General features: G+C 43.6%; 1 protein-coding gene across 2 annotated transcripts in view; it reads right to left on the bottom strand.

The window, feature by feature from the left end:
- Positions 1 to 2,262: 2,262 nt before the first annotated feature.
- Positions 2,263 to 27,146, bottom strand: part of LOC118359254 (protein shisa-like-1a) — a 39,630-nt gene continuing 14,746 nt past the window's right edge. For both annotated transcript variants that reach the window (XM_052480558.1, XM_035737672.2), the window contains 4 exons: positions 21,303 to 21,488; positions 18,410 to 18,623; positions 14,232 to 14,543; positions 2,263 to 3,023 (listed from right to left, as the gene is read on the bottom strand). In XM_052480558.1, the coding sequence (XP_052336518.1) occupies position 3,023; positions 14,232 to 14,543; positions 18,410 to 18,623; positions 21,303 to 21,369 (594 nt within the window). In that variant the 5' untranslated portion in view covers positions 21,370 to 21,488 and the 3' untranslated portion in view covers positions 2,263 to 3,022. The remainder of the gene's footprint in view (positions 3,024 to 14,231; positions 14,544 to 18,409; positions 18,624 to 21,302; positions 21,489 to 27,146) is intronic.

Below are 27,146 nucleotides of genomic sequence, written 5' to 3'. Positions count from 1 at the left end.
TGAGTATGCATTTCACTGTTAGTCCACAGCTGTTGTTTACTAGATGTTTAACTGAAGTCTGTGCGCCCAGTGGGTTGCTAGGGAAGGGGCATTTCCCTATTTATCACGACTACATATTGTCCATGGAAAAGGAAGTCCCTGCTCACAGTAGCTTTGCTTTGTTACAGCAGCACAGCACTGTGGCTCCAGAGGAGACGTGTGTTCCCTAGCATATCTGATCTCTGCCGTTTCCCCTGCTTTGTTACAGCAGCACAGCACTGTGGCTCCAGAGGAGACGTGTGTTCCCTAGCATATCTGATCTCTGCCGTTTCCCCTGCTTTGTTACAGCAGCACAGCACTGTGGCTCCAGAGGAGACGTGTGTTCCCTAGCATATCTGATCTCTGCCGTTTCCCCTGCTTTTTTACAGCAGCACAGCACTGTGGCTCCAGAGGAGACGTGTGTTCCCTAGCATATCTGATCTCTGCCATTTCCCCTGCTTTGAGCCCAATTAAATCCCCTTTGTATTGCAGCAGCTGTTTAAAATTCCTGCTCCTCCCAGTTTCCTAGCTGCTGCCACTGCTCTCTCACTTTCTGCACAGGTGGCTCCAGGGAGGGAGGGAGGGTTAGGCACTGTGGCTCCAGAGGAGACGGAAGAAGAGAGCCGGGGGCTCCAGAGGAGAGTATTGAGCAGCTGTTTAGAGTTTCCTAGAGACTGCTCTCACTTTCTGCAGAGGGAGAGGGAGAGAGAGAGAGAGAGAGAGAGAGAGAGAGAGAGAGAGAGAGAGAGAGAGAGAGAGAGAGAGAGAGAGAGAGAGAGAGAGAGAGAGAGAGAGAGAGAGAGAGAGAGAGAGAGAGAGAGAGAGAGAGAGAGTACAAGTCAACTTATATCGCACTTCTTGTGTTTTAAAAATGATATATTTCTATGATTATCCATATTATTAGTACTGCACTGTTGGGAAAGAGCTCTTAAGTAAGGATTTCTCTGTACTGTTGCATTCTGTGCACGTGGCGAATAAACGTTGAAACTTGAAACATATCAGCACAGGATACAAATCCACTGGAGCAGCCACGCAGTTAGATTGTAGCCTTTTAGTGTACGGAAGTTAACTCAAACTGACCAAATCTGAACTTTATTGCTGATTACAACATATTATAATGTCAGCAAGGGTCATTCTTATAACAGAAATGTGTATAGTTCTGCCACTTTTATTGGCCCCTACCAAGGACACTGCAGTGCTGCATGGTTGGTACGGTCCAGGAATTCTCTGCACGTGATGTACTGGCTGTGCAGCTGCCAGATATCCAGGTTACAGCTGCAGAATCGGGGTAGAGTGAAGAGAGACACACCCCTGTACTGCACTGTATACGCTCTTAGAAAGAAGTGATTTCTAAATCCAAAAAGGGTTCTTCGGCTGTCCCCATCGGAGAACCCTTTGAAGAACCCCTTTTGGTTCCAGGTAGAATCCTTTCTATTCCAGGTACAAACCTTTTGGGATCGATGTAGAACCCTTTCCACAGAGGGTACTATATGGAACCCAAAAGAGTTCTCCTATGGGGACAGCAGCAAAACCCTTTTGGAACCTTTTCTCTACGAGCGTGCCTCCTGTCTTCCTCCATCACAATCCTTCCGCCTCCCAGCCTGCTGACACAAACATATGCTTTATTCTCTCTCCCCCCTCCCAACACAACAAGGCTGTACTTTATGTATCAATCGGAAAGTACAGTATATGTCAGCAATTAGTTAAGCGCTGAGCACAGCTTTATTCCATCCCTGTGCGGTTCCTAACACCTTTCTTTTTCACTGAAGTGATTATTTTGTCTGCACTCCACTCTTGCTCATTGCTAAGCTGACAAGGTGGCTTGAAGGGGAAGACCTCTGTGTTCAGTAAGGTTTTATTATGTTGACATATTTCTTTTCCATAGACTTCACCTTGTAATTAAATCTATCCTGCAGAGAGAGCCTGGGTCTACATCCCAAATGGCACCCTATTCCCTATATAGTGCATTACTTTTGACCTGAGCCCTACCAAATGTAGTGCACTATATAGGGAATAGGATGAAATTTGGGATGCAGACCTCAGATTCAATTCAGTGATTGCTCTGTGTGTGAGATGGCCTATGTTCTCATTTAGGTCAGGGCTCTCAATGGCTATTACCGGTATGGGACATTGGTGCTTATAATTTAAATGAACCAAATTAATATATATTTTAATCATTATTCTTAATGGGTCTCTTTAAATAAAGCCTGGACAGGAAAAGGACTGGACATCAATTTGTGAAGGTTGTAGTAGAGGAAACTTCACCAACTTATGTTTAATTAGAAAAATAATAAGATCACAAAATACACACAAAGGCCTTTTCTGAAGACAGGCTGACACTGTAGAATAGAGATATCGCTCGATTCAGGTGACTCATTTGTCGCTGAAGAAAAATAGTGTTGTCTGTCTTCAAGATGCTCAGTGTCAACCTCCATAGTGAATCGTCTTGGATGTTGACCACTCATAGAAAGTCCCTGACTAGTTTACTTTAAATAAATCCCCAAAATATACAGTACTCCCACAACTTCTTCTGACTACTACTGAATTTAACCCCACACAGCAACCAAGTGAAATCAACACTCAAACACACAAATCAAACAAAGGCCCCTCGTTTGTAACCACATTTTATCCAGTTCACTTCAAGTCTCCATTGGTTTCTTAACAGTCCCAGCCCATGCAGGGGTATACATGGTCAGTTTCAGTGCCTGTGGCCTGTTCCTCAGCAGTGTTTGGGTAGCAGCAGCTCCATTCACCTGGGCCTTCTGTTGTAGTCTAGACGTTTCGTCATACTCTATCCTCCAATGCCCTGTGTGTAGGAGCTCAGAGGAATGGAGGTGAGCAGGAACTGCTAGCTAGCCACTAGCTTCCGTAGGGCCAGCCACCCTGTGGTATGTTACTGTGTCAATAATCCAGGCAGACAGAGAAAGGTGTCTGAGCCGTGCTATCCTCTGCCCGGCGTCGCTGCTCTCTACTCTTCTACTCATTCATCCTCTTGCAGCTTCACTCTGAATGGAAAAAAAGACAGTGATACACTATTAAAACCCTTATAACGATGGTATTGACAGTACGAGCAACTAAATTGATTAGAAAATATGTATTTATTTATTAACCCCCCCCACACACACGGCAGACTTCACTTGATTTAATTTATTTACTACCCAAACGTTACCACGCAAACCCATTCAGCTGCCGTAGTGGTTCAAAGATACAATGTGAATATGCAGGAAATAGACACACGCTTTGGAGACAAAAGATGAAAGATATTTGAAGCGCCCAAGCTTATTTCTGGAGAGAATCTGGCATTAATAAGTGGTATCTTTATCAGATTATTATGTCACACTGCTCAGGTAGACTGGCAGGCAGATGACTGCTGTTAGTGTGTATGTTGCCGTATGGTTTGGTCAAAGCAATGTACCTACCATACATTGACCATCTGTTGAATCAGAAACCAGACTGCCAGGCAATAGACTTGCTGATATGATACACTACACAACAAAAGTATGTGGACACCTGCCCGACAAATATCTCATTCCAGAAAACTTGGGCATTAATATGGAGTTGGTCCCCCCTGTGCTGCTATAAGAGCTTCCACTCTTCTGGGAAGGCTTTCCACTAGATGTTGGAATATTGCTGCGGTGACTTGCCTCCACTTCAGCCACAAGCGCATTAGTGAGGTCAGGCACTGATGTTGGGCAATTAGGCCAGTCTCGCAGTCGGCGTTCCAATTCAACCCAAAGGTGTTCGATGGGGTTGAGGTTAGAGCTCTGTGCAGGCCAGTCAAGTTCTTCCACTCCAATCTCTACAAAACGTTTCTGTATGGACTTCACTTTGTGCACGGGGGCATTGTCATGTTGAAACACGAAAGGGCCTTCCTCAAACTGTTGCAACAAAGTTGAAAGCACAGAATCGTCTAGAATATCATTGTATGCGGTAGCGTTAAGATTTCCCTTCACTGGAACTAAGGGGCCCGAACCATGAATAACAGCACCAGACCATTATTCCTCCTCCACCAAACGTTACGGATGACACTATGCATTCGGGCAGATAGCGATCTCCTGGCATCTGCCAAACACAGAGTTGTTGGCCTGCCAGATGGTGAAGCGTGATTCATCATTCCAGAGAACGCGTTTCCAATGTTCCAGAGCCCAATGGCTGTTAAATTTACTCCACTCCACTGACACTTGGCATTGCGCATGATGATCTTAGGCTTGTGTGTGGCTGCTCGGCCATGGAAACCCATTTCATGTGCTGACGTTGCTTCCAGAGGCAGTTTGGAACTCAATAGTGAGTTTTGCAACCGAGGACAGACGACTGTGGGCTTGTGTAGCTTCACACTTCTCGGCTGAGCCGTTGTTGCTCCTAGATGTTTCCACTTCACAGTAACAGCACTTACAGTTGACTGGGGCAGCTCTCGCAGGGCAGAAATTAGACGAACTGACTTGTTGGAAAGGTGGCATCCTATGACGGTGCCACGTTGAAAGTCACTGAGCTCTTCAGTGCAGGACATTCTACTGCCAATGTTTGTCTATGGAGAATGCATAACTGTGTGCTTGATTTTATAAACCTGTCAACAATGGGTGTTGCTGAAATAGCCAAATCCACACATTTTTTAGGGGTGTCCACATACTTTTGTGTATCTTAGCCACAGGGGCCTGACTGGAAATGACTGTCAGGTGACGGACGGTCAGGCAGACTGCTCAGCTCTGAGTCAGGGCCTATGATTGTGGTGACAGATGCCACCTCGTTTGGTCGACTCTGCTATAGATGACCCTAGCTGGCCTGGTGAGGCAGCCTGGCATGCAGGCAGGCATCACCCAGGATTTGGGTGGTCCATATGGCACCGGGCCTGGTTGCTGTGATCCGATGCCAAATGTTCTGGTGATAATCACCATGGAGATAGAGCTTCATCTCTCGCTATGGTTAACATGCATTAATATGATATGACATGCTGCTGGCTGCCTATTCAGTTTTCACACTGTCGATGCTACAGTTGTTTGCATTTCCTGCTGTACAGGAAAATTCTCAGCAACTAAAGAGTGATCAAATTAAGATCCTACATCTGTACACACCAAGCCCCGAGCAGCTTGATCGTCGCTCACATACTGTATTATAAAGCCTAAAACCTAGATTCTGACCTAAATTATATTGCAGTTCAGCTATTTTTTTTATAATGCTCTGAGGCATCATACTAAGTTAGTATGGGAACATGAGGAATCCAAAGAGCAGCACTAATCATAGAAAAGGGAAGGCTCAATCTGCCAACATCACAAAACTGAATCCAGGACCTCTCTCTGGTAAGGGGTCCATCACACATGTGCGATCCGATGGTATCAAGAGAGTTAAGGGTTATCACCCCACCCCTGGGCAGGGACAACTGGCCTTGAGGCCAGGCACCACACCCTCATAGGGTCATTTTTCCCCCTTAATCATACCACAATCAACTTTTCCCCGTTTCATTTTGTATACATTTTCTATGATATGTACCCATTGATTCTTGAAGAATATAACTTACAAATGCCTCATGAGCTTAGTTCAACAGCTGTACCCTATCAGAAATGAAATTATAAGCGTGTTTTACTACAATGTTTGTAAACAAAGTAAATGTAAACAAATATTATATAGCATCAAAACATGGTTAAACTATACATTTTATATAATTCCTTAGCACTCTCTATGAATTTGAAAGTGGTTCAGTTTCTCCAGGCCTTTCCCTTAGCTTTTTATAAAAACCGGGGCAGAGAAAACACTTTATTATTGTTTCAACTGCTGAATGACCCTTTAATGTAGTGAGCTTTGAAATTATTGGTGTATGTTCATTCTAAAGTGATTCAAATGCATTCAAATGTTAATAACGGTAGTATGATAAACTAAAGAAAATATACATTTTTTTCAAGTTTTTGACATTTTTATGTTGACTTTTTGAAAATACTAATATTAATGGACCAAAATACAAACAAATATAAATACTGACAGCTAGATGCAAAAATGTAATTTCAGCATGTGGTGCTTGGCCTTAATATGACCAGACATTCTAACCAGATCTGAGACATTGTACAGATGTAGGATCTTAATTTAAGACAGTTTGCTGTAGCAGAAAAATAATCCTACAGCAACAGCAAATGTGAATTATTATGTGCATTATAATGAATGGACATTTTTGTAGGGGTTGATCCTTTTTTGTAAGGGGAAATCAAGTCAAATTTGAAATGGAAATTACAATGTCAGAAGCCTTTTTAAACCTTAAAAGTATTACATTTTCTGAAAGTTATCCTGCAACCGGGTGACCAAATTAAGATCCTACATCTGTAACTGTCAGGAGGAGATCCCGTTTCATTATTGAGCTCTGAGTGTTTTTTATTTGCGCTGTGCTGGGAGCTTCCAGGAACAGCTGTGTGTGTTTACTGCTGTGTAAAGGCTTGCTACAGGGCCCCAGCGGACCACAATGTCAAAAATATATCAGTTATGTGGCCATGTGCTCATGTGCTCTCCATGCACAAATTGTCAAAGAAAGCATACCAACGCCTTGGATCTTTTTCGTGTTATGAGCCAATATAGTCCACAGCTTCTTATCAATCATGGCATACTTGATACTGTCATGATCCCACTGTGCATATTATTTGTTCCACTTAACCAATGGGGACTTGCTGTCTGTTATCTATATTGGACCTATCGGTTCCTGTAAATACATGACTGTGCATGAGTAACTGATTATGCTTTCTGCTCATCCATGCATTGCGACTCTTCCTTTTAGCTAGAACATACAGTACCTGGCTAAGCATTCTGTATTTGTTTAGGCTGACTTCAATACCTGAACAGCAGAATTTTTATAAATCTATCCATGGAGAGAAAGTAATATCAGATTCCCAGACCGCCTACGCTGAGCCAATAACAGATTTAAGTCTGTGCACACATAACAGCCTTCTCAAGTAGAATCCCAGCTAGAAAATGTGGTTCCTTAGAAGTTGTAGGAACGTACGCTTTTGGTTCCCCATTGGTTCTGGGAACGAAGCCATAGATTTCCTGACTGAACGTTTTTTAAACTTTCTGAGAACCGAAGTGAACATTTTGCCTGTTCTGGTAACGTTAATCTTTAGGTTGCAGGGAGGTTCTGAGAACATTTTACTATGGTTCCCTGAAAGTGTTCCTGGGAGGTTTTATTAACGTTCTGAGAATGGAAATTCTAGGTTATTTGAAGGTAATTAAATAACGTTCTCAGAACATGTTTCAGAAAGACTTTTAGTAACGTCAGTGAGATTCAAACCAATGCTCTTCTGTTCTCTATCCATGGAATTAGTCCACTGCGCCCCCAGAATGGAGCTGGCGTGCAATGTTTTTTAAAACAAAGCTGTTCATTTTTGTCTATTCCAACAGACCCCATTTCAAAGGAAACAAGCACTCAATCAATAAGATCACACACTTAACAAGATAGAGGATAGAGATAGTTTTGTTGGGACTGAAAACGGAATGTATATGTTTTTAAATAACATTCTTAGTGTCACACCCTGACCTTAGAGATCCTTTTATGTCTCTTTTGGTTTGGTCAGGGCCTGAGTTGGGGTGGGCGTTCTATGTTTTGTGTTCATATGATTTTCTATTTCTATGTTTTGGCTGGGTATGGTTCTCAATCAGGGACAGCTGTCTATCGAACCATACTTAGGTACCCTTTTCCCCACCTGTGTTTGTGGGAAGTTGACGTACTTTATGGCACTTAGCCTTAAGCTTCACGGTTTAGTTTTGTAGTGTGTAGTGTGTATTGTTTTGTTTTGCGTCTTTTCTTAATTAAAGAACACGTACGCCCACTACGCTGCACCATGGTCCAGTTCCTTCAACAGTCGTGACATTAAGAACGTTATTTGGACATTACTAATGTTTTCTTGTGTTTTTTTGTGGAAAGTTTTCTTAATTTTCTGAGAAGTTGACTTTAAATAGAACCATGGAGAGAAACTGTAGAAAAGCAATATTCTGAAGCACTGAAATTCCCACAAAACGTTGTTTCTTAATACTCTCTGAATGTTCTGAGATCATGACTTTGAATAGAACCATGAGGAAACCTGTAGAAAATTATGTATGTTACGTTATGTACTGAAATTCACACCTAAGAAACATGGTTCTCAGAACATTATGTGCTAGCTGGGTAACCTGCACCATTCCCAGAGCGTTATGGGAAGGTTGTATGCAAAATAACAAAACAACCACCATGTTCTCACCAAGCTCTAAGAAACATATGGTTCTCACAACATTATCTGCTAGCTGGGATTATGGTAAACAGTGTTCCCACACATTAACTTGCCATGCTGCAATTCCTCACCACAAAGAAATAGATGCAGAGCAATAATCTGATACTTTTGCTGAAGTATTGTTGTGGCAGGTAGCCTAGGGGTTAGAGTGTTGGACTAGTAACCGGAAGGTTGCAAAATCGAATCCCCGAGCTGACAAGGTAAAAATGTGTCGTTCTACCCATGAAAAAGGCAGTTATCCCACTGTTTGTCATTGAAAATAAGAATTAGCTTTTAACTGACCTGCCTAGTTAAATAAAGGTTACAAAAAATGGTTGTAGATTATGCTTCAGTTTGGTGACCTTTTGACCCCTATTTCTGTTGGTTTACATCCGACCAACAAACAGATGTTCCTCTAAGTATGAATCTAATTCTCAGCCATTACCCATCATCCTCCCTGTCCCTGGGGTTACGGCTCTGTCGCTTGCAACTTAACTCAAGACCATCTGATGATTGTTTGTGTATTTATTAGTGCAACAAACTTTGGATCCTATTCAGTCACAACCGATTACAGAATTTGCAGTGTAAGACAATAACAATGTTATTTTCATCTCATACCAGAAAAACAGCTTGTGATTGAACAGAGCCTCAGTCTTTGAGATGGTATCATCTCAATGTTTGTATCATTTGGAAGAAAACATGATTTGTTATTCATAACAGATTATGAAAATGTCGTACAAATGAATGCTTACTGAAAGCACTCGCTTTGAACTTCCTAAGCCAAACTCAGCTTACTCTAAACAATCAAATGTTTTGTCAAATATTACATCTTTATTTTCAGAACAAGATCATACTGTTGCTAACACATCCATAACAACCTTACGGAGTCATGATGCAAAGTCTTCACTACCAATCATCTATTACACCAGCACGTATTACCATCAGGTAGCCTATGGATGCTACCTTCCTATAGGCCTACTTTGTGTTTTATCCACAATGTGAATCCTGAGCCAAACCTGATCCATTTTCAAAGACCGTATGTTCTGTGTGAAGCTGTTTCCAGTTGGAGTGAAGCATCCCTGACAGAGACTGATGAGGCCTCTCAGACTGAACTGACTGCTCTCTCTAACAACGGGCCTCTGTGGACATTTCTGGTGGCACAGGTGTTTGACCAGTATTGTCACAGCAAAATAGTCATGCAGCAACAGGATTTTAACATTTAGTCAATATTGTTGCTTGATCGGTGGTCAGGCTTTTAGCTGGCCAAACATGCAATACTGTTAATATAACCATGTGCTAGTGCAGGTTCTCAGGGAATTTATGTCAATAATTAAGCTAATCTTATTCTAAGAAAATAAGAGTGGTACAGAAATGAACATTACATTATCTGGTAACAGCTCTTGTGGACATTCCTGCAGTCAGCATGCCAATTGCATGCTCCCTCAAAACTTGAGACATTTGTGGCATTGTGTTGTGTGGCACTTTTTAGAGTGGCCTTTTATAGTCCCCTGCACAAGGTACACCTGTGTAATGATCATGCTGTTTAATAATCTTCTTGATATGCCACACCTGTCAGGTGGATGGATTATCTTGTCAAATGAGAAATGCTCACCAACAGGGGTGTAAACAAATTTGTGCACAACATTTGAGAGAAATAAGCTTTTTGTGCCTATGGAACATTTCTAGGATATTTTATTTCAGCTCATGAAACATGGGACCAACACTTTACATGTTGCATTTATATTTTGTTAAGTATAATTAGGCATATATTCATCATTAGGACAGGCTCTATGGACAGGTGTTCCTATGAACATGTCCCACTGATAGTTACTAGGAATGTGTTCACCGCTAGGACAGATTCTGTCTCAGCTCTCCTGTCTGTGTCAGAACCCTGACTCTGACGGTCTGGTACGGCCAACAAACCCATTTGTCATATCTCTGTTCTCATTAAGTTATCATAGGCAGTCAGAGAGAGGGCTTGGCCAGAGGACTGGTGTCTGTCTATCTGCCGTTCTGGCTGTCCGGCTGTCTGGCTCGTAGTGAGAGCTCTGTGGTTTGAATACAAGCCAGCTCCTCGACACCAAGAGAATGTCTGAGACAGAGATTGATCCATTCCTTTGAGGAAGATTGAGGTTGTTCTGACTAACATTCTGACTGTGTTGATCCAACCCTCTGATGAAGATTGAGTTTGTTCTGATTAACATGACATTTTTTATTTGTATTAACATTACATTTTTGATTGAGGTTATTCTTCCAGTTGTTCTTTGAATTCCTTGAAGACAGATAAACAGTGCATTCGAAAAGTATTCATACCCCTACACTTTTTCCACATTTTCTTTGTTACAGCCTTATTCTAAAATTGATAAAATATTTTTTTCCTTCATCAATCTACACACAATATCCCATAATGACAAAGTAAAAACAGGTGTTTATACATTTTTGCAAATTTATATATATAAAAAAATAGAAATACCTTACTTAAATAAGAATTCAGACCCTTTGCTATGAGATTTGAAATTGAGCTCAGGCATATCCTTTTTCCAGTGATCATCCTTGAGATGTTTCTATAACTTGATTGGAGTCCAGCTGTGGTAAATTCAATTGATTGGACATGATTTGGAAAGGCACACACCTGTCTATATAAGGTCCCACAGATGACAGTGCATTTCAGAACAAAAACCAAGCCATGAGGTTAAAGGAATTGTCCGTAGAGCTCGAATTGTGTTGAGGCACAAGGTTACCAAAACATTCTTGCAGCATTGGAACCACCAAGACTTTTCTTAGAGCTGGCCGCCTGGCCAAACTCAGCAATCGGCGAAGAAGGGCCTTGGTCAGGGAGGTGACCAAGAACTTGATGGTCACTCTGACAGAGCTCCAGAGTTCCTCTGTGGAGAAGGGAGAACCTTCCTGTAGAACAACTATCTCTTCAGCACTCCACCATCAGGTCTTCATGATAGTGTCCAGACAGAGTTTGTCAAAGGTACCTAAACGACTCTCAGACCATGGGAAACAAGATTATCTGGTCTGATGAAACCAAGATTGAAGGTCTGGAGAAAACCTTGCACCACCCCTGAAGCATGGTGGTGGCAGCATCATGCTGTGGGGATGTTTTTCAGCGGCAGGGATTGGGAGACTAGTCAGGATCAAGGGAAAGATGAACGGAGCAAAGTACAGAGAGATCCTGATGAAAACCTGCTCCAGAGCGCTCAAGACCTCAGACTGGGGCGAAGGTTCACCTTCCAACAGGACAATGACCCTAAGCACACAGCCAAGACAATGCAGGAGTAGCTTCAGGACAAGTCTCTGAATGTTATTGAGTGGCCCAGACAGACCCCGGACTTTAAATCGACCTAATATCTGGAGAGACCTGAAAATAGCTGTGCAGCGACACTCCCTTTCCAACCCGACAGAGCTTGAGAGAATCTGCAGAGAAGAATACGAGAAACTTCCCAAATACAGATGTGTCAAGCTTGTAGTGTCATACCCAAGAAGACTCAAAGCTGTAATCGCTGGCAAAGGTGCTTGAAGAAAGTACTGAGCAAAGGGTCTGAATAGTTATGTAAATGTTATAAACATTTCTAAAAACCTGTTATTGCTTTGTCATTATGGGGTATTGTGATGAGGACTTATTATTTTTAATCCCTTTTAGAATAAGGCTGTAACATAACAAAATGTGGAAAAGGTAAAGGGGTCTGATTACTTTCCAAATGCACTGTATATGTGGGTCGAGGCTGGATGTGTGTCTCCAAGATACCATTGGTTGTCTCTCACTTTCCTCCTCTAAGTGGTGACTGAAGGAGCATGTTGAGACATGATATGGTATAGAGTAGGTGACTGCGTGTGTGTGTGTGTGTGTGTGTGTGTGTGTGTGTGTGTGTGTGTGTGTGTGTGTGTGTGTGTGTGTGTGTGTGTGTGTGTGTGTGTGTGTGTGTGTGTGTGTGTGTGTGTGTGTAAGGTTAGAACAGGTGAGGGCATGAGAGTGTGGCGAGGCTCAGTGTTTCTGATTCCCATCATCCTACGAAGCGTTTGGGGGCAATCAAATAAAAGTTTATTGGTCGCTTACACAGATTAACAGATGTTGTAGAGGGTGCAGCAAAATGCTTATGTTACTAGCTCTAAACAATGCAGCAAAATGCTTATGTTACTAGCTCTAAACAATGCAGCAAAATGCTTATGTTACTAGCTCTAAACAATGCAGTAAAATGCTTATGTTACTAGCTCTAAACAATGCAGCAAAATGCTTATGTTACTAGCTCTAAACAATGCAGTAAAATGCTTATGTTACTAGCTCTAAACAATGCAGGAAAATGCTTATGTTACTAGCTCTAAACAATGCAGCAAAATGCTTATGTTACTAGCTCTAAACAATGCAGTAAAATGCTTATGTTACTAGCTCTAAACAATGCAGGAAAATGCTTATGTTACTAGCTCTAAACAATGCAGCAAAATGCTTATGTTACTAGCTCTAAACAATGCAGTAAAATGCTTATGTTACTAGCTCTAAACAATGCAGGAAAATGCTTATGTTACTAGCTCTAAACAATGCAGCAAAATGCTTATGTTACTAGCTCTAAACAATGCAGCAAAATGCTTATGTTACTAGCTCTAAACAATGCAGTAAAATGCTTATGTTACTAGCTCTAAACAATGCAGCAAAATGCTTATGTTACTAGCTCTAAACAATGCAGTAAAATGCTTATGTTACTAGCTCTAAACAATGCAGTAAAATGCTTATGTTACTAGCTCTAAACAATGCAGTAAAATGCTTATGTTACTAGCTCTAAACAATGCAGGAAAATGCTTATGTTACTAGCTCTAAACAATGCAGGAAAATGTAAACTGTACACAGTAATAAAAAAATGATACAAATCAAGAAATGTCAGGAACGAATCCAATTAACAACCAAATAGCACTGTAACAGTAATGAAATGGTAAATAATGTTTTGTGTAAATTTGGACCACCGCCATTTCTCACATTTTGCTGACACAAAAAGATCCCTCCTTGTCTAGCGTATTTAGTTTTGTCAACAAAAGGAAAGTTTACAGACAAATTAGCTGTTCCCATCAGGCCTGTTGTGAATAGTTTTATCCAACATGTAGGCTACTTCACTTGCATAAAATGGTTGGATGGAAACCTGGTTACAAACATGTTTGTTAACAATTCCAAGAGGCGTGAGGGGAAAATTCTACCTTCTCCCGTCCTACAGCCTAGGCTATTTTCCTATCCAGTCCAAATCCCACTTCTCCCAAAATCCTGACTCCTGTCTCACATGAACATTCCTAACTTTATTCTGTAATCCATAGGTTGCATGATCAAAACACCTCTCTCGCCTGCATGTCAGGATACCTCTATAACATTTCCCTGCTACTCTGCGCGGTCTCATACTTGCTTAGAGCTTCACTAGAGAATGTGTGATCAACAAATGGTATGAGAGTTTTTAAAACTGAGTTGGTATTTAAACGATTTCCACTCCCCGTTATTCATTAGCAGATCTGCTATCTGTATATGAGATATTCAGTCATTCGTTGAAGGAGGTTATCTAGTAAGCTTAGCATCTTTGGTAATTTGGCTTTTGTTACACAGTTTGTATGATTGGACAACTCTTTGTGTGTCCTGGAGCGCTCTCTGTGTTTTAAATGCTTCAAATGTTCCTGGGATAAATCCGATTTATTCCCGGTATTGAAACTTGGTCTATGCTGGAGATGCCAAATCTTTTCATAGGGAGAAATATTGTGCTGATGGTTTGCTATGGTAACTTTCACTTAGCAACATTGTAACATTCAATGAGACATAGAGCAAGACAACGTGAGGTGATGAACCCTGAGGGAGAATGTGCTAGGCTCCCTTGTGCTTTCTGCTGTATATAATTAAACCATGAGCACCAAATGGCATTTGAAAAGTGTTACTTTCCTGATCCTGACAACTCTATACAAGTCCATACTGTTTAATGCACAATGAGTCTGAATGGACATCCACTGTGTGACGGGGTGACTCACCAGACGGTCGGTGTGTGGTAGGGGAGGAGCGTGGGGCTCTGGCCCTCGCCTCTGAGGCTGTGTCTGGGGTGGTGTTGACTGAGGGCCATGGGGTGACCCTGGGCCTGGTTCTGGGTCTCACTCTCCTCTCCTGGGACCGGCCGGTGCCACTGGCTCCTAGCCTTCTTGAGCCAGCGCCCTCCCAGACCCCACTTCTCCAGGTAAACCCGACACAGCTCATAGTTCATGGCCGAGTAGTAGAGGAAGTCCAGGGCTAGCAGCACCATGACGAAGAAGCCATAGATCCACACTCCTACTAGGGCTGTGTAGTTACTGTAGAGGACAGATAGGTGAGAATGGCGTGAAATATCCTTCTAAATATTTGTATGTTGCATTTCAAGCATATTTTTTTGTCATTTGATATTACGGGAAAGGGAGTGTTTTACTGAGATGTAAAGGGCCCTCTCATAGCCTATCCATTTGAATAACTTCATTGCTCTTCAATATTTGGTCCCAGTATTCAACACCAACACATTTAATGTATTTCACACTCCATAAGGATGTATGTGGTGCATTAAACCATTTGCGGGATTCACTCTCCAATCCATAAATCGCCGCAAGGTAAAAATGAGTGTAAATAGTTTCCAATTACACTTTACCTCCACGAACAGCGTTATGAATAAGACTTGTAATAAATGTCTCGAGGATGTGCTACTAAGATGATGGTTTTACGGAGCAGAACTGTGCATTAGAAAAGGGACTACCCAGGAAGACACTACCCATTCCTATTAGAATGCAAAACTCCACATAAAATGATCATTCTGACCAAGAAAGGCAGTTGAGAGAGGATATTACGGTCAAAGTGAGGTTTGTCATATGGAGGGAACACCAACGCTTGATGATTAGTTCATTATTATCAGCTGTGTAGTGCCAGGGTAAAAACCAAAACGTACACCCCTTGGGATCCCGAAGTCCGAGTTTGGGAAACCCTGGTCTAATGCATAACATGCTGACCAAATAGCTCCTTGGATGGTGTTGTAGATATTTCACAACACCAGGAATAATAAACCCACCATGGTCACTAGCTTTGCAACTGCACTCAAACAAACCCAAATAAAACCCCTGTTTACCTTGTCTCACTTCCCTCGCCAGGCCTGTGTGACATATGACTGACTGTTTGCATAGCTTAGCAGTCTATGGTGATGTGTAAATCTGTCTGTTTAAGGGCAGTGGGGCCATTCAGGAGTGTATTTAAGTGAACCTAGAGTAAGCAAAGGGGACTGTTTGGACAGCTGTCTGTGTGGAGAGATTGATGAGAGCAGACTCACCACACAGCAACAACAAATGTTAGACAACGTTAAACAAGGCAACTTTCCTAATGCATACACATGAAGTCATCACCTGCTAATACCAGTACATGGTACATGGTAAGCTACAATAATAGAATAGCTCATGCTCCTAACAGTAGACAGAACGCTCAGAGTCTCAGACCCAGAGCTATTGCCAGTTTAACCTGGGGCCAGTGGTAAATATCACCACTTCACCACTTCAGCTGCAGTCCAGAGCGGAGGAGGATGAAATGTCCTCCCATTATGTTATCAGCCACTAGATGAAATATCCTGACCTGCCAGAGGGGCTGTGTAACTGGCCATAGAGAGCACCCGCTGAGAGGGTATTCGAGGAGAGAAAGTGAGAGTGCACGAGAGAGCGCACTCTATGTTTCTGTTTGTCAGGGAGTACTTCTACTGAGCTCCTTCACACTCTGGGAGGTCATTCCTCCCTGTCTATTCTCTTACTGAGCTCCTTCACACTCTGGGAGGTCATTCTTCCCTGTCTGTTCTCTTACTGAGCTCCTTCACACTCTGGGAGGTCATTCTTCCCTGTTTGTTCTCTTACTGAGCTCCTTCACACTCTGGGAGGTCATTCCTCCCTGTCTGTACTCCTACTGAGCTCCTTCACACTCTGGGAGGTCATTCTTCCCTGTCTGTTCTCTTACTGAGCTCCTTCACACTCTGGGAGGTCATTCTTCCCTGTCTGTTCTCTTACTGAGCTCCTTCACACTCTGGGAGGCCATTCTTCCCTGTCTGTTCTCTTACTGAGCTCCTTCACACTCTGGGAGATCATTCCTCCCTGTCTGTTCTCTTACTGAGCTCCTTCACACTCTGGGAGATCATTCCTCCCTGTCTGTTCTCTTACTGAGCTCCTTCACACTCTGGGAGGTAATTCTTCCCTGTCTGTTCTCTTACTGAGCTCCTTCACACTCTGGGAGGTCATTCCTCCCTGTCTGTACTCTTACTGAGCTCCTTCACACTCTGAGAGGTCATTCTTCCCTGTCTGTTCTCTTACTGAGCTCCTTCACACTCTGGGAGGTCATTCCTGCCTGTCTCTTCTCTTACTGAGCTCCTTCACACTCTGGGAGGTCATTCTTCCCTGTCTGTTCTCTTACTGAGCTCCTTCACACTCTGAGAGGTCATTCCTGCCTGTCTCTTCTCTTACTGAGCTCCTTCACACTCTGGGAGGTCATTCTTCCCTGTCTGTTCTCTTACTGAGCTCCTTCACACTCTGAGAGGTCATTCTTCCCTGTCTGTTCTCTTACTGAGCTCCTTCACACTCTGGGAGGTCATTCCTGCCTGTCTCTTCTCTTACTGAGCTCCTTCACACTCTGGGAGGTCATTCTTCCCTGTCTGTTCTCTTACTGAGCTCCTTCACACTCTGGGAGGTCATTCCTGCCTGTCTCTTCTCTTACTGAGCTCCTTCACACTCTGGGAGGTCATTCTTCCCTGTCTGTTCTCTTACTGAGCTCCTTCACACTCTGGGAGGTCATTCCTGCCTGTCTCTTCTCTTACTGATCTCTACCCGGTTGCTGCAGACGGAGCTGTTGGCTACATAGAAAAATATTTATATTTAAGTCTGTCATAGTACTGTGTAGTATAGTGTAGTGTAGTGTAGTGCATTGCAGTGTAGTCAAATCAAATTGAATTTGTCACATGCGCCAAATACAACGAGTGTAGACTTTACTGCTTACGAGCCCTTCCCAACGATGCAGTTAAAAATAATAATAAAAAGAAAAATAGTAACATGAGGAATAAAATACACAATAATGAAGCTATGTTCAGGGAGTACCAGTACCAGATCAATGTGCAGGGGTATGAAGTATTTGAGGTAGATATGTACTTGAAGGCAGGGTAATGTACCTCGGCATCAGGGTAGATTATTATAAGAGTAAAATAAAGAACAGAGTAGCAGCCGCAGCATATGATCAGTGTAAAAGTGTGTAAGTATGTGTTTGTGTGTGTGAGTGAGCGTGTATTTAGTGTGTGTAATCTATATAGTCTTGTGAGTGTGCATAGAGTCAGTGCAGATAGTCCGGGTAACCATGTAATTAACTATTTAGCATTCTTATGGCTATTTAGCAGTCTTATGGCTTGGGGATAGATGCAGTCTCGGAGTCTGTTGGTCCGAGAGCCCATGTTCCAGTACCGTTTGCCAGAACAGTCTATCGCTTGGGTGGTTGGAGCAATTTTTCACGACTGTGCAGGTGTGTGTGGACCATGTTAAGTCCTTATTGATGTGGACATCAAGGAACTTGAAGCCCTCGACCCGCTCCACTACAGCCTTGCCGATGTGTATGGAGGCATGGTCTCTGCTCTTTCTCCTGTAGTCCACAATCAGCTTCTTGTTCTTACCGACATTTGTAGTGTAGTGCAGTATTATAGTATACTATATAATATTATACTATAGTACAGTATAGTAACATACAGTACACTAAAGCACTTTAATAAACGTTGCTGAGAGATGGCAGCCCACCCACTCACTCAGTAACAAAGCCTCAGCTCTTCACTGCTGTGGTTCTGATTCTCTCTGTAGGTGTAGATCAATGTCAACGTGTCCTTTGAGCACCAGTCAAATGGTGTCAATGAGTGGGATATTGTCAAGGGAGCTAACAGCTTATCAATCACTAACATTTAAAGGCCAGGGATTTTTTCTCTGTGGAAATGTCTCAATTGTGAGTGAAAAGCTAATGGCTGTTTCCTTGCGGATAACATTTTCTATGTTCTTAAGGTATGCGCTCGACCTAATGTAAGTAGCAATTTATAATAACAGCACACTGTATAATAGAATCACAATAATTAGCCTACTAACAGACAAGGAACAGTACCACTCCATATATACACCGCCAAAACCTGAATAGGACTCACTTGTGTTTGAAGCCGTCTGTGGTGGTAGTCAGGTTGACCTGCATGACCGTCTGGAACTCAGTCTCCTTACAGCAGTACTTGAAGGCTGTGTTGTTGTGGTGACAGCAGAACATGTAGGTCTTGTTGTCAGAGAGACGAGGGCAGTGGAAACCAAAGTGGTAGCGCCCCTTGTGGTCGGAATATGGTTCACACACTCTGAAATTAGCTGATAGAGCTGTGGAAGAGAGAGATAGACAGAGAGAGAGAGAATCTAATACTGTAGTCTTCTTGGAAAGCACTTACACTTTGTCAGGTAAAATATTTTTCTGAATTCTTTTACAAATCTGATAAATGGATTATAATGATTGGGAACATCATGATTCAGCTTGTTGTGATTTCAATTACATTGCAAATGATGGAAAACCAAACAGAAATCAACAGGCATTTACTAATATCTGTAGAAGGATTATACATTTGAAGGATTGAGTCAACCAGAGAGGTGTTTCTTTTTGATGGGAGTCATGGAAACATCATTTGGCAGACTGGACTCATGTAGATTATCACCAATTACCAATCTGTCATTGTAACAGACCAGATATAATGATTAAGTCTGTATCATATGTCATTGTGGACCACTTGTCCTGACGGTCATCTTCCTCCTGCTGTCCACCGCAGGTCAGTGTGGTTTTAACCTCCTTTGTCATTGTGTGTGTGTGTGTGTGTGTGTGTGTGTGTGTGTGTGTGTGTGTGTGTGTGTGTGTGTGTGTGTGTGTGTGTGTGTGTGTGACAGACACCACTTGTTAGACAGACACCGTCGCAACCGATCAGGATTGACAATTAACAATTTGGCATCTTAAAATATTTTATTAGAATATAATAACAGATAAAAGCGTCCCCCATAGCATAGCTGGGGAAAGCCCTTCTAGCATTAGGGAGTGAGTGCTGCCTGCACTAGCAACGACAGAGGACGAGAGGGGGGTAATTATATATTTCTGCTGCTGATGGTAAAGGTATTATCTAATCCTATGCAGGCCAAGCAGGAACAGATTGGTCATTTGAAAGGGGAGAACACTCAGATCTAATGAGCTTGGCTTATTGCCTCACTCTGGGCCGGCTGACTGAATGGCTGACTGAATGGCTGACTGACTGGCTGGCTGGATAGCTAGAATTGACTTCCCTCCGACTCTCTCTAATTGTCAGGCTTTTGCGTCCATGCTGAACAGGGAAGTAGAATGAGGAGTGGGGAGGCTGTAATGAAGCCTTACTCCAGAGGTTTAAAGTCAGAGATTGATTTGAGAGACAGAGAAATTGGCTCTTTATTCTACCTTGTATCTTTGCTAGGAAATAAGAGAAATTTGATTGTATTTGATGAGAAAAGGAAAACTTAATCTTGAGGTTTAATAGTATGTAGACTCTCACAAAAGTGTGTGCACTCAAACACACTCACAGCAGTACATTCACACTCACAGCAATTCATATCTCATTACCCTTCTTTATCTGTGAAATAACCTCTCACAAATAGATATATGCCACTTAAGCTTCTGAAATACAATTTTTGTCAGCACTCAAATCTGGAATTCATATACTTGTACTGAACTGATAGAAAAGAGGAGCTTGCAGATGTCACAGAAAAATATAGATGTAATTTGTGTACATTTTCAGGGACAATTTCTCAAACCTGTACAGACCAGACCTGTAACTGTATACTGCAAGATAAAGGTAAATGTGAAGATGATATATAAATCAAACCAGTAACTTCTAAAAGGTCAAACATCAATCCCAAACTGACATTGGAAAGACAGCATTATTTATTCAAAAATATTCCCATCTAACTCCGCCTCTGGTATTCTGATCCTATAGCTAATCTCATAATTGACAGGATATAAAGGAGGGGTCAGCGGTAATAGTAGGGTGAATTGGCAATAAGGAAGCAGAGCAGCTCGGGATCAGAAGTGGACCATAAAGTCCTCTAATGATGCAAGACTTAAAGAGTTAGGGAGAGGCAGACCAGGGGGAAGGCAGTCTTATTAGAGGGGAAACAGCTGGATCTGGTTAGGAAATCATTGTAAACATTGCCATGTTGTTAATTACATTAACACCTTTACAAGTTTAGCATATTACAGTAAGCAGTTTGGCTCTATTGTTACGTTTATAACCTCAACCTGTGAGCTGAAAAAGAAAAAATCAAGATAACGTTTGTAGGGTACCGACAGAGTTTCACAAATGCAGTAATCAACAATGATGTTTTACCATGCAGAATACTGTTCCTGAGACAGTCATACACCAGTCTCGCTTGCCAGACTCACAGGCAACTATGGGAAAAGACTACACTCTTAAACACAAACACTGTGACGGAGCTGGCCATACCCTGTGCATATCAAGAGGTTCAAATAATAACTGGACTGATAAAAATGGTCAGAATTCAATAAATATTTATTAGGCTATAAAACAGATGTTTTTAAAGAGGTTGAAACCCAGACCATGCTAAAAGGTTATTAAAACAAAACTTTTCCTGCAGAAAATATAGCAAGTCTACCTCTTCCAAGCATTTTATTCCCCACTGTTCAAACAGACCACCTTTCAAGTCACAAACCAACACACCCGAAAACACTGAAATTGACAAGACAAACTACTGAAATCTTGAGGATGAAGTTGATGTTAAATGTACAAATATGCTTGAATAATGTCCGTTTTGGGCCCAATTAACACATAAGTAACAAAATCACACATTTAATAAAGGTGAAAGTGAAGATACATTGAATGCAATAAAATGCCATCTTCACACACACACACACACACACACACACACACACACACACACACACACACACACACACACACACACACACACACACACACACACACACACACACACACACACACACCATAACAAAGAGGTTAAAGCCGCACTGACCTGCGGTGGACAGCAGGAGGAAGATGACCGTCAGGACATTGAAGGACTGCCGGCTGGTGACAGTCATCTTCGGGTCCTCATATAGGACAGAGGACAGGAGGGGAGATTTTCTGCTTTAGCTGTACCAGGACATCATCTGCTCTCTGACCCAAACAATCACATTGCTGCTTCTGTCCGGTGAGCCACCTGGACGCAACAAGAGAACCAATGAATCACTTAATTTCATTAAATGTATGTACATATAAAGCCTGTTGTGGAAGAACTATATCAACAGCTGTCAAAAAAGGGCTACAGAAACTAAGAGTATAGAATCTTTGGATCAAATAACATAAATCTAACCACAGGTTATTTTCTCTGATTGGACAATTGCGCCTTGCAGTATTCACCAAGGACCAAAACCATTTGAAAAAGTGTTTCTCACCCTTCAAATAATTGTGATCAATAGGAGTGCTTGTGTTGGGACTCTCTCACCTAGTGATAAATCATACAAAGTGAGAAGAGGACCCTGTCTGGCTACAGAGGTTGTTCTCGATGAGTCTGCTTGTAGTGATGCATCACAGCAGTTCATGGAGGAAATCTCTCGTTTAAATACCGAATGTCACCCGCGAGGCCTGTGTCGTGGCTGCCATTAGCATCGCACCACTCTATCAAACCTGTCCAACATCCGTACACTGTGGCTTAGTGAGATAAATGGCTTAGGAGGCACACTTTTTTTTCCTTCTTTTTTTTTCTTTTTTTTCTTAGTGAGAATTGAGGACTGTTTCTGCTCTTGGACAAGTTTTTGCCTCTTGTTTATGCTTAAGTTAAGGATGAAGTGCAATTGGTCACTGTGTGTTCCTGTGGATTTGATGTTAATCTGAGATTGTGAAATTTAAAACCACAGATTTAGTCATCAAACACTCTGAATAACCATGAAGGGTTTTAGTTTAGTGTGACAATCTCCTCTTGCTCGTCTGAGATACAGATACAGAAACACTAATCAGCAGTGTAGCTACATCTGTCAGAGCTAGGAGGAATCCTACATCTCCCAGGGGGAAGAGGAGAAAGCCTGGTGAGGCTGGTTCCTGCATCATAACATTGACGATGCAGAAAATGTGGATGTTTGTCTGCTGAGGCTGTTGGTCTCTATCACTCTGTGTGATTTCTATCAATCTACCCATACCTGGTCCTGTTTGGTGCAGTATATCTAGCCCTGGCCTGTATGTCCCTGACAAGAAAGGGGCAATAGGTACTGTTGGAACACAACCAAAGCCAGATGGCCGCCATACTGTATAGTGCAGTATGGAGAGTATACTGTTTATGCCATTACAGTATTGTAGGGTTTTTTCAGTTTTTGTCTTTAATAGCTTTCCTCCTCAGGGAGGTAGTCAGAGTCTCTCTAGACTGAGCTTCTTAGGGCAGCCGTTCCTTTCTTTTCCTCTGCCTTCTGAGAGAGAGAGAGAGAGAGAGAGAGAGAGAGAGAGAGAGAGAGAGAGAGAGAGAGAGAGAGAGAGAGAGAGAGAGAGAGAGAGAGAGAGAGAGAGAGAGAGAGAGAGAGAGAGAGAGAGAGAGAGAGAGAGAGAGAGAGAGAGAGAGGATGAAGGTATCGGGTTCTGTCAGACAACATGTGACTCGTGGCCAGGGATTCCCATCCTCTGAAAGATCCTCCTCCCCAGGCTGTCTTTCACAGGGTTTTACATGAATTCTGCCTTTTGAATATTTTTTAAAAATGTGGAATCTCCCCTTTGTGTCATCGGCTGTCCTATTTAAGTCTACATGGTGTAAACAGACATTTATTCTGATAAACAAAGAATCTGATGTGGAGACAGAAGGTTTACATAATGAGCTTAATGTAAGTGAAGCAGAACCCCTATTCGCAACACACACACAGAATATATTCTCCGGAGTTGAACACATGTACTGCACATGTGAACAGACATGTTACACAAATGAATGGGCAGCAGCATGTTAATTAAAGACTGTCCTAAGATGTAACGCAAGTTGACAGAATATTCTAGCCATTCTTTCTAAAAACAACAACAAAAACTGAACAAATATTATGCAATGTAAGCATAATTTGCTAAGGAGCAGCACAAATTAAGCACAAATTAAGGAGCAGGCAGAACACCATATTCAATCTATTACAGTATTATGCACAAATTGCATTTTTTTCTGGGCTGGACAGAGAAAGAAAGAGGAGCAGGAAATGTTACCAATTACTCCCGCATGCTGTCATGCTTCCACGTGTCACCAGCGGGTCACAGAGACCGTCCTAGAGACATTTACGACACTCAGCTGTGTCCTATTTAGAGGTGTGTTTTCTGTTGTCTTTTGCTGAAGCTTGAATTATGTGCCGGTTTCGCTTGTCTCTTGAGTGAGTTTATTTGAGACTTAGTGTTTGTTGTTTTCCCATTGGGAAAACTGGTTGGTCCTCGCCCAGTGCATTGGTCCTCGCCCAGTGCTCTCTGGTGTTTGAGCTACAGTCATCCTCGTTCCACACCAATCGGGCCATGAATGCCTACATAATCGCTCTACTCTCAGGCAAGGTTCTGGCATGAGCTATGATGGTGTGGGAGCAGCAGCCACCATCCTGCAGCTCCATATTAGCTTTCACTGCAGAGCTTCAACCACTCTGCCGGAGGACGAAAAGCGGCCAGCCGACTGTTCAACATCCGCCAAGGGGCCAGACCAGTGGCTGACTTCGCCATTGAGTTCTGCGCCCTAGCCAGGATTGAGTGGGTGGAATACGGAGGCACTGGTCACCACTTTCCACCAGGGGTTGTCTAACTCCATCAAGGATGAACTGGCCTCTCGGGAACTGGGAGAGGACCTCGAGTCTCTGATAACGCTGGAAATCAGGATCAACAACCACCTTTTGACACTATCCTGGTTTCCTGAGCACCCCAACCCCCCCGAACCCAGCACTGAGGAGCCCATGCAGCTGGGACGCACACGCCTGACCCCACAGAAGCGTGACAGGCGCATGCGCGAAAGCTACTGACTCTGCTGCGGCGGTCTCGGCCATCTCCATGCTACATGCCCAGAACTGACGGGAAACACCAGGGCTCGCCAGGACAAGGGGAGACCCTGACAAGCTGTGCAGTTACCCCAGGCTACCCAGTCACCGTCTGTCACTACCTGCAACCCTCCACTGGGACAACCGCCAGCACCAGATTCAAGCTTTTGTGGACTCCAAGGCCGCAGATAATTTAATTGATCAAGACTTCGCCAGAGAATTACAAATCCCCTGCGTGAAATGTCCCATCCCTCTGCAGATTCAAGCCCTCGATGGACACCCCATTGGCTCAGGCCAGGTGGAATATCAGACCAAGCCCATTCTACTGAAGGTATGGGTGAATCACTCTTAGTTCTCTTTTGATCACAGCTACCGAGAACCCCCTTATCCTAGGGTACCCCTGGCTAGCGCTACATAACCCACTACGCTCCTGGTCCATGGGACACATACTAGACTGGGGTAAGAACTGCCAGATTAAATGTCTAAGAGCCCCACCTAGAACCTCGCTGTGCCGCCCTGCATACATTGAAGACCAGGACTTCTCCGCTCTCCCTCCCGAATACTTTGACCTCTGGGAGGCCTTCAGTAAGAGGCAAGCCGCCACCCTCCCTCCTCATCGTCCATACGACTGCGCCATATTTTTTATTTTTTTATTTTTTTTATTTTACCTTTATTTAACCAGGCAAGTCAGTTAAGAACATATTCTTATTTTCAATGACGGCCTGGGAACAGTGGGTTAACTGCCTGTTCAGGGGCAGAACGACAGATTTGTACCTTGTCAGCTCGGGGTTTGAACTTGCAACCTTCCGGTTACTAGTCCAACGCTCTAACCACTAGGCTACGCTGCCGCCCCATAACTCCACCTCCGACACTCCCCAGGGCTGTCTTTACTCCCCCTCAATCCCTGAAGCTGCAGTCATTGACAAATACATCCAGGAGTTGCTGGAGCCAGGTTTCGTTTGCTCCTCAACATCCCCAGCTGGTGCAGGTTTCTTCTTGGTGGGAAAGAAGGATGCAGTTCTATGTCCCTGCCTAGGCTATGGAGGAGCGCTGAGCAGGATCATGATTAAGAACCGTTAACCCCTACCCCTGTTGTGCGCCACCTTGCAGCTGATGCCCTGTCCCGCCAACACGATGCCTCTAACGAGGAGAGGGGACTCTGAGCCAATCATCCCCAGCTCCCGCATTGTGGCTCCTATGTTATGACAAGCCCAGACCCAAGAACCTGATGCTGGTGGGGCCCCACTAACAGACTTTATGATCCGCGATCAGCCCATTCTGAAGTGTTACAATGGAGACACGCCTCTAAATAATCTGGGCATCCAGGGGTTAATCAGACACGGGACTTCCTGAGGCGGAGATTCTGGTGGCCCAACATGATTGAGGATGTGAGATACTTTGTTGCGGCCTGTTCCACCTGTGCCCATAGCAAGTCATGACAGCTCCAACCTCTGCCCATCCCCAGCCGGCCCTGGTCCCACCTGTCCGTAGACTTTATCACAGGGTTACCTCCATCCCAAGGTCTTACCACTATCCTGGTGGTCATTGTTCGATTCTCCAAGGCATCCCATTTCATTGCTTTACCCAAGTTGCTCTCAGTGAAGGAGACTGCTGATCTCATGATTACCCATGTCTTTTGACTACACAGACTTCCGCGGGACATTATCTCGGACTGTGGGCACCAGTTCATCGCACGGTGTTCGAAAGCCTCCTGCTTAATGTGGGGGGAGGCGGTGAGTCTCTCCTCCGGCTTCCACCTACAGCCGAATGGACAAACGGAGCGGGCCACCCAGGAGCTGGAGAAGTTCCTCCACTGTTTAGTCTCCACATAGGCCAGCAACTTGAGCAAGTTCCTTGCCTGGATGGAGTTTGCTCACATCCCACTGCCGGTCGCCATTCGAGTGTCAGTTCGGGTTCCTACGTTCCCCTGTTTCCTGAACAAGAGGCCGAAGCGGGGGTGCCATCAGCCGAGGCGTTCATCCTCCTTGCTCCTCTCATCTGCACGACACCAACACCAGGCAACCCGGCACCGAAGACCTTTTCGGCTACTCCGACTGGGTCAACAAGTGTGGCTGTCCACCTGTGATCTTCCCTTAAAGGTGGACTCGTGGAAGCTCGCTCCACGCTACATAGGCCCATTCAAGATCCTCAGTCGCATCAGCCCGGTCACCTATCGTCTCCAGATTCCCAGGTATATGAGAGTTTGTCCATCCTTCCATCCCTCTCGTCTCAAGCTGGTAAGGACCAGTTCCTTCTCTCCCCCCACACCTGCCCCTCGGCCCCCTCGAGTTGTCGATGGTCGCCCGAACTACACTGTCTAGTGTCTGTTGGAGGCAGTACCTGGTGGCCTGAGAGGGCTACAGCCCCGAGGAGTGGGCGTGGGTGCCTGACCGGGACATCCTGGATCCGGGACTCGTTCGGGACTTCAACCAACTATGTGGTGGTTGCCCTGGCTCCGCGGCTGGATCAGCTCCTAGAAGAGAGGATACTGCAGGATACTGCGGCAGAGACCATCCTAGAGACATTAACAACACCCAGGTGTGTTCTATTTACTCATTATGATTTCCCTGTTAAAAAGGTGTGTTTTCTGTTGTCCTTTGCTGAGGCTTGATTTACCTGCCGGGTGCGTTTGTCTCCTGAGTGAGGTCTTCCCAGTGTTACCCAGTGTTTTTCCCAGTGTTACCCAGTGTTTTTCCCAGTGTTACCCAGTGTTTTCCCAGTGTTACTATGATCCTTACCATTTCTCAATGAAGTATTATGTTTATCCTTAACCACTGATTCCTTGTCTGATCTCTTCTCTGCATCTGGGTCTAACCTCACCATGTCACACATGCACTATGAAGTCTGCA

Source organism: Oncorhynchus keta, chromosome 26 (genome assembly GCF_023373465.1).
Source record: "Oncorhynchus keta strain PuntledgeMale-10-30-2019 chromosome 26, Oket_V2, whole genome shotgun sequence".
Classification (NCBI taxonomy): Eukaryota; Metazoa; Chordata; class Actinopteri; order Salmoniformes; family Salmonidae; genus Oncorhynchus; species Oncorhynchus keta.
This window is presented reverse-complemented; position numbering and strand designations above follow the sequence as displayed.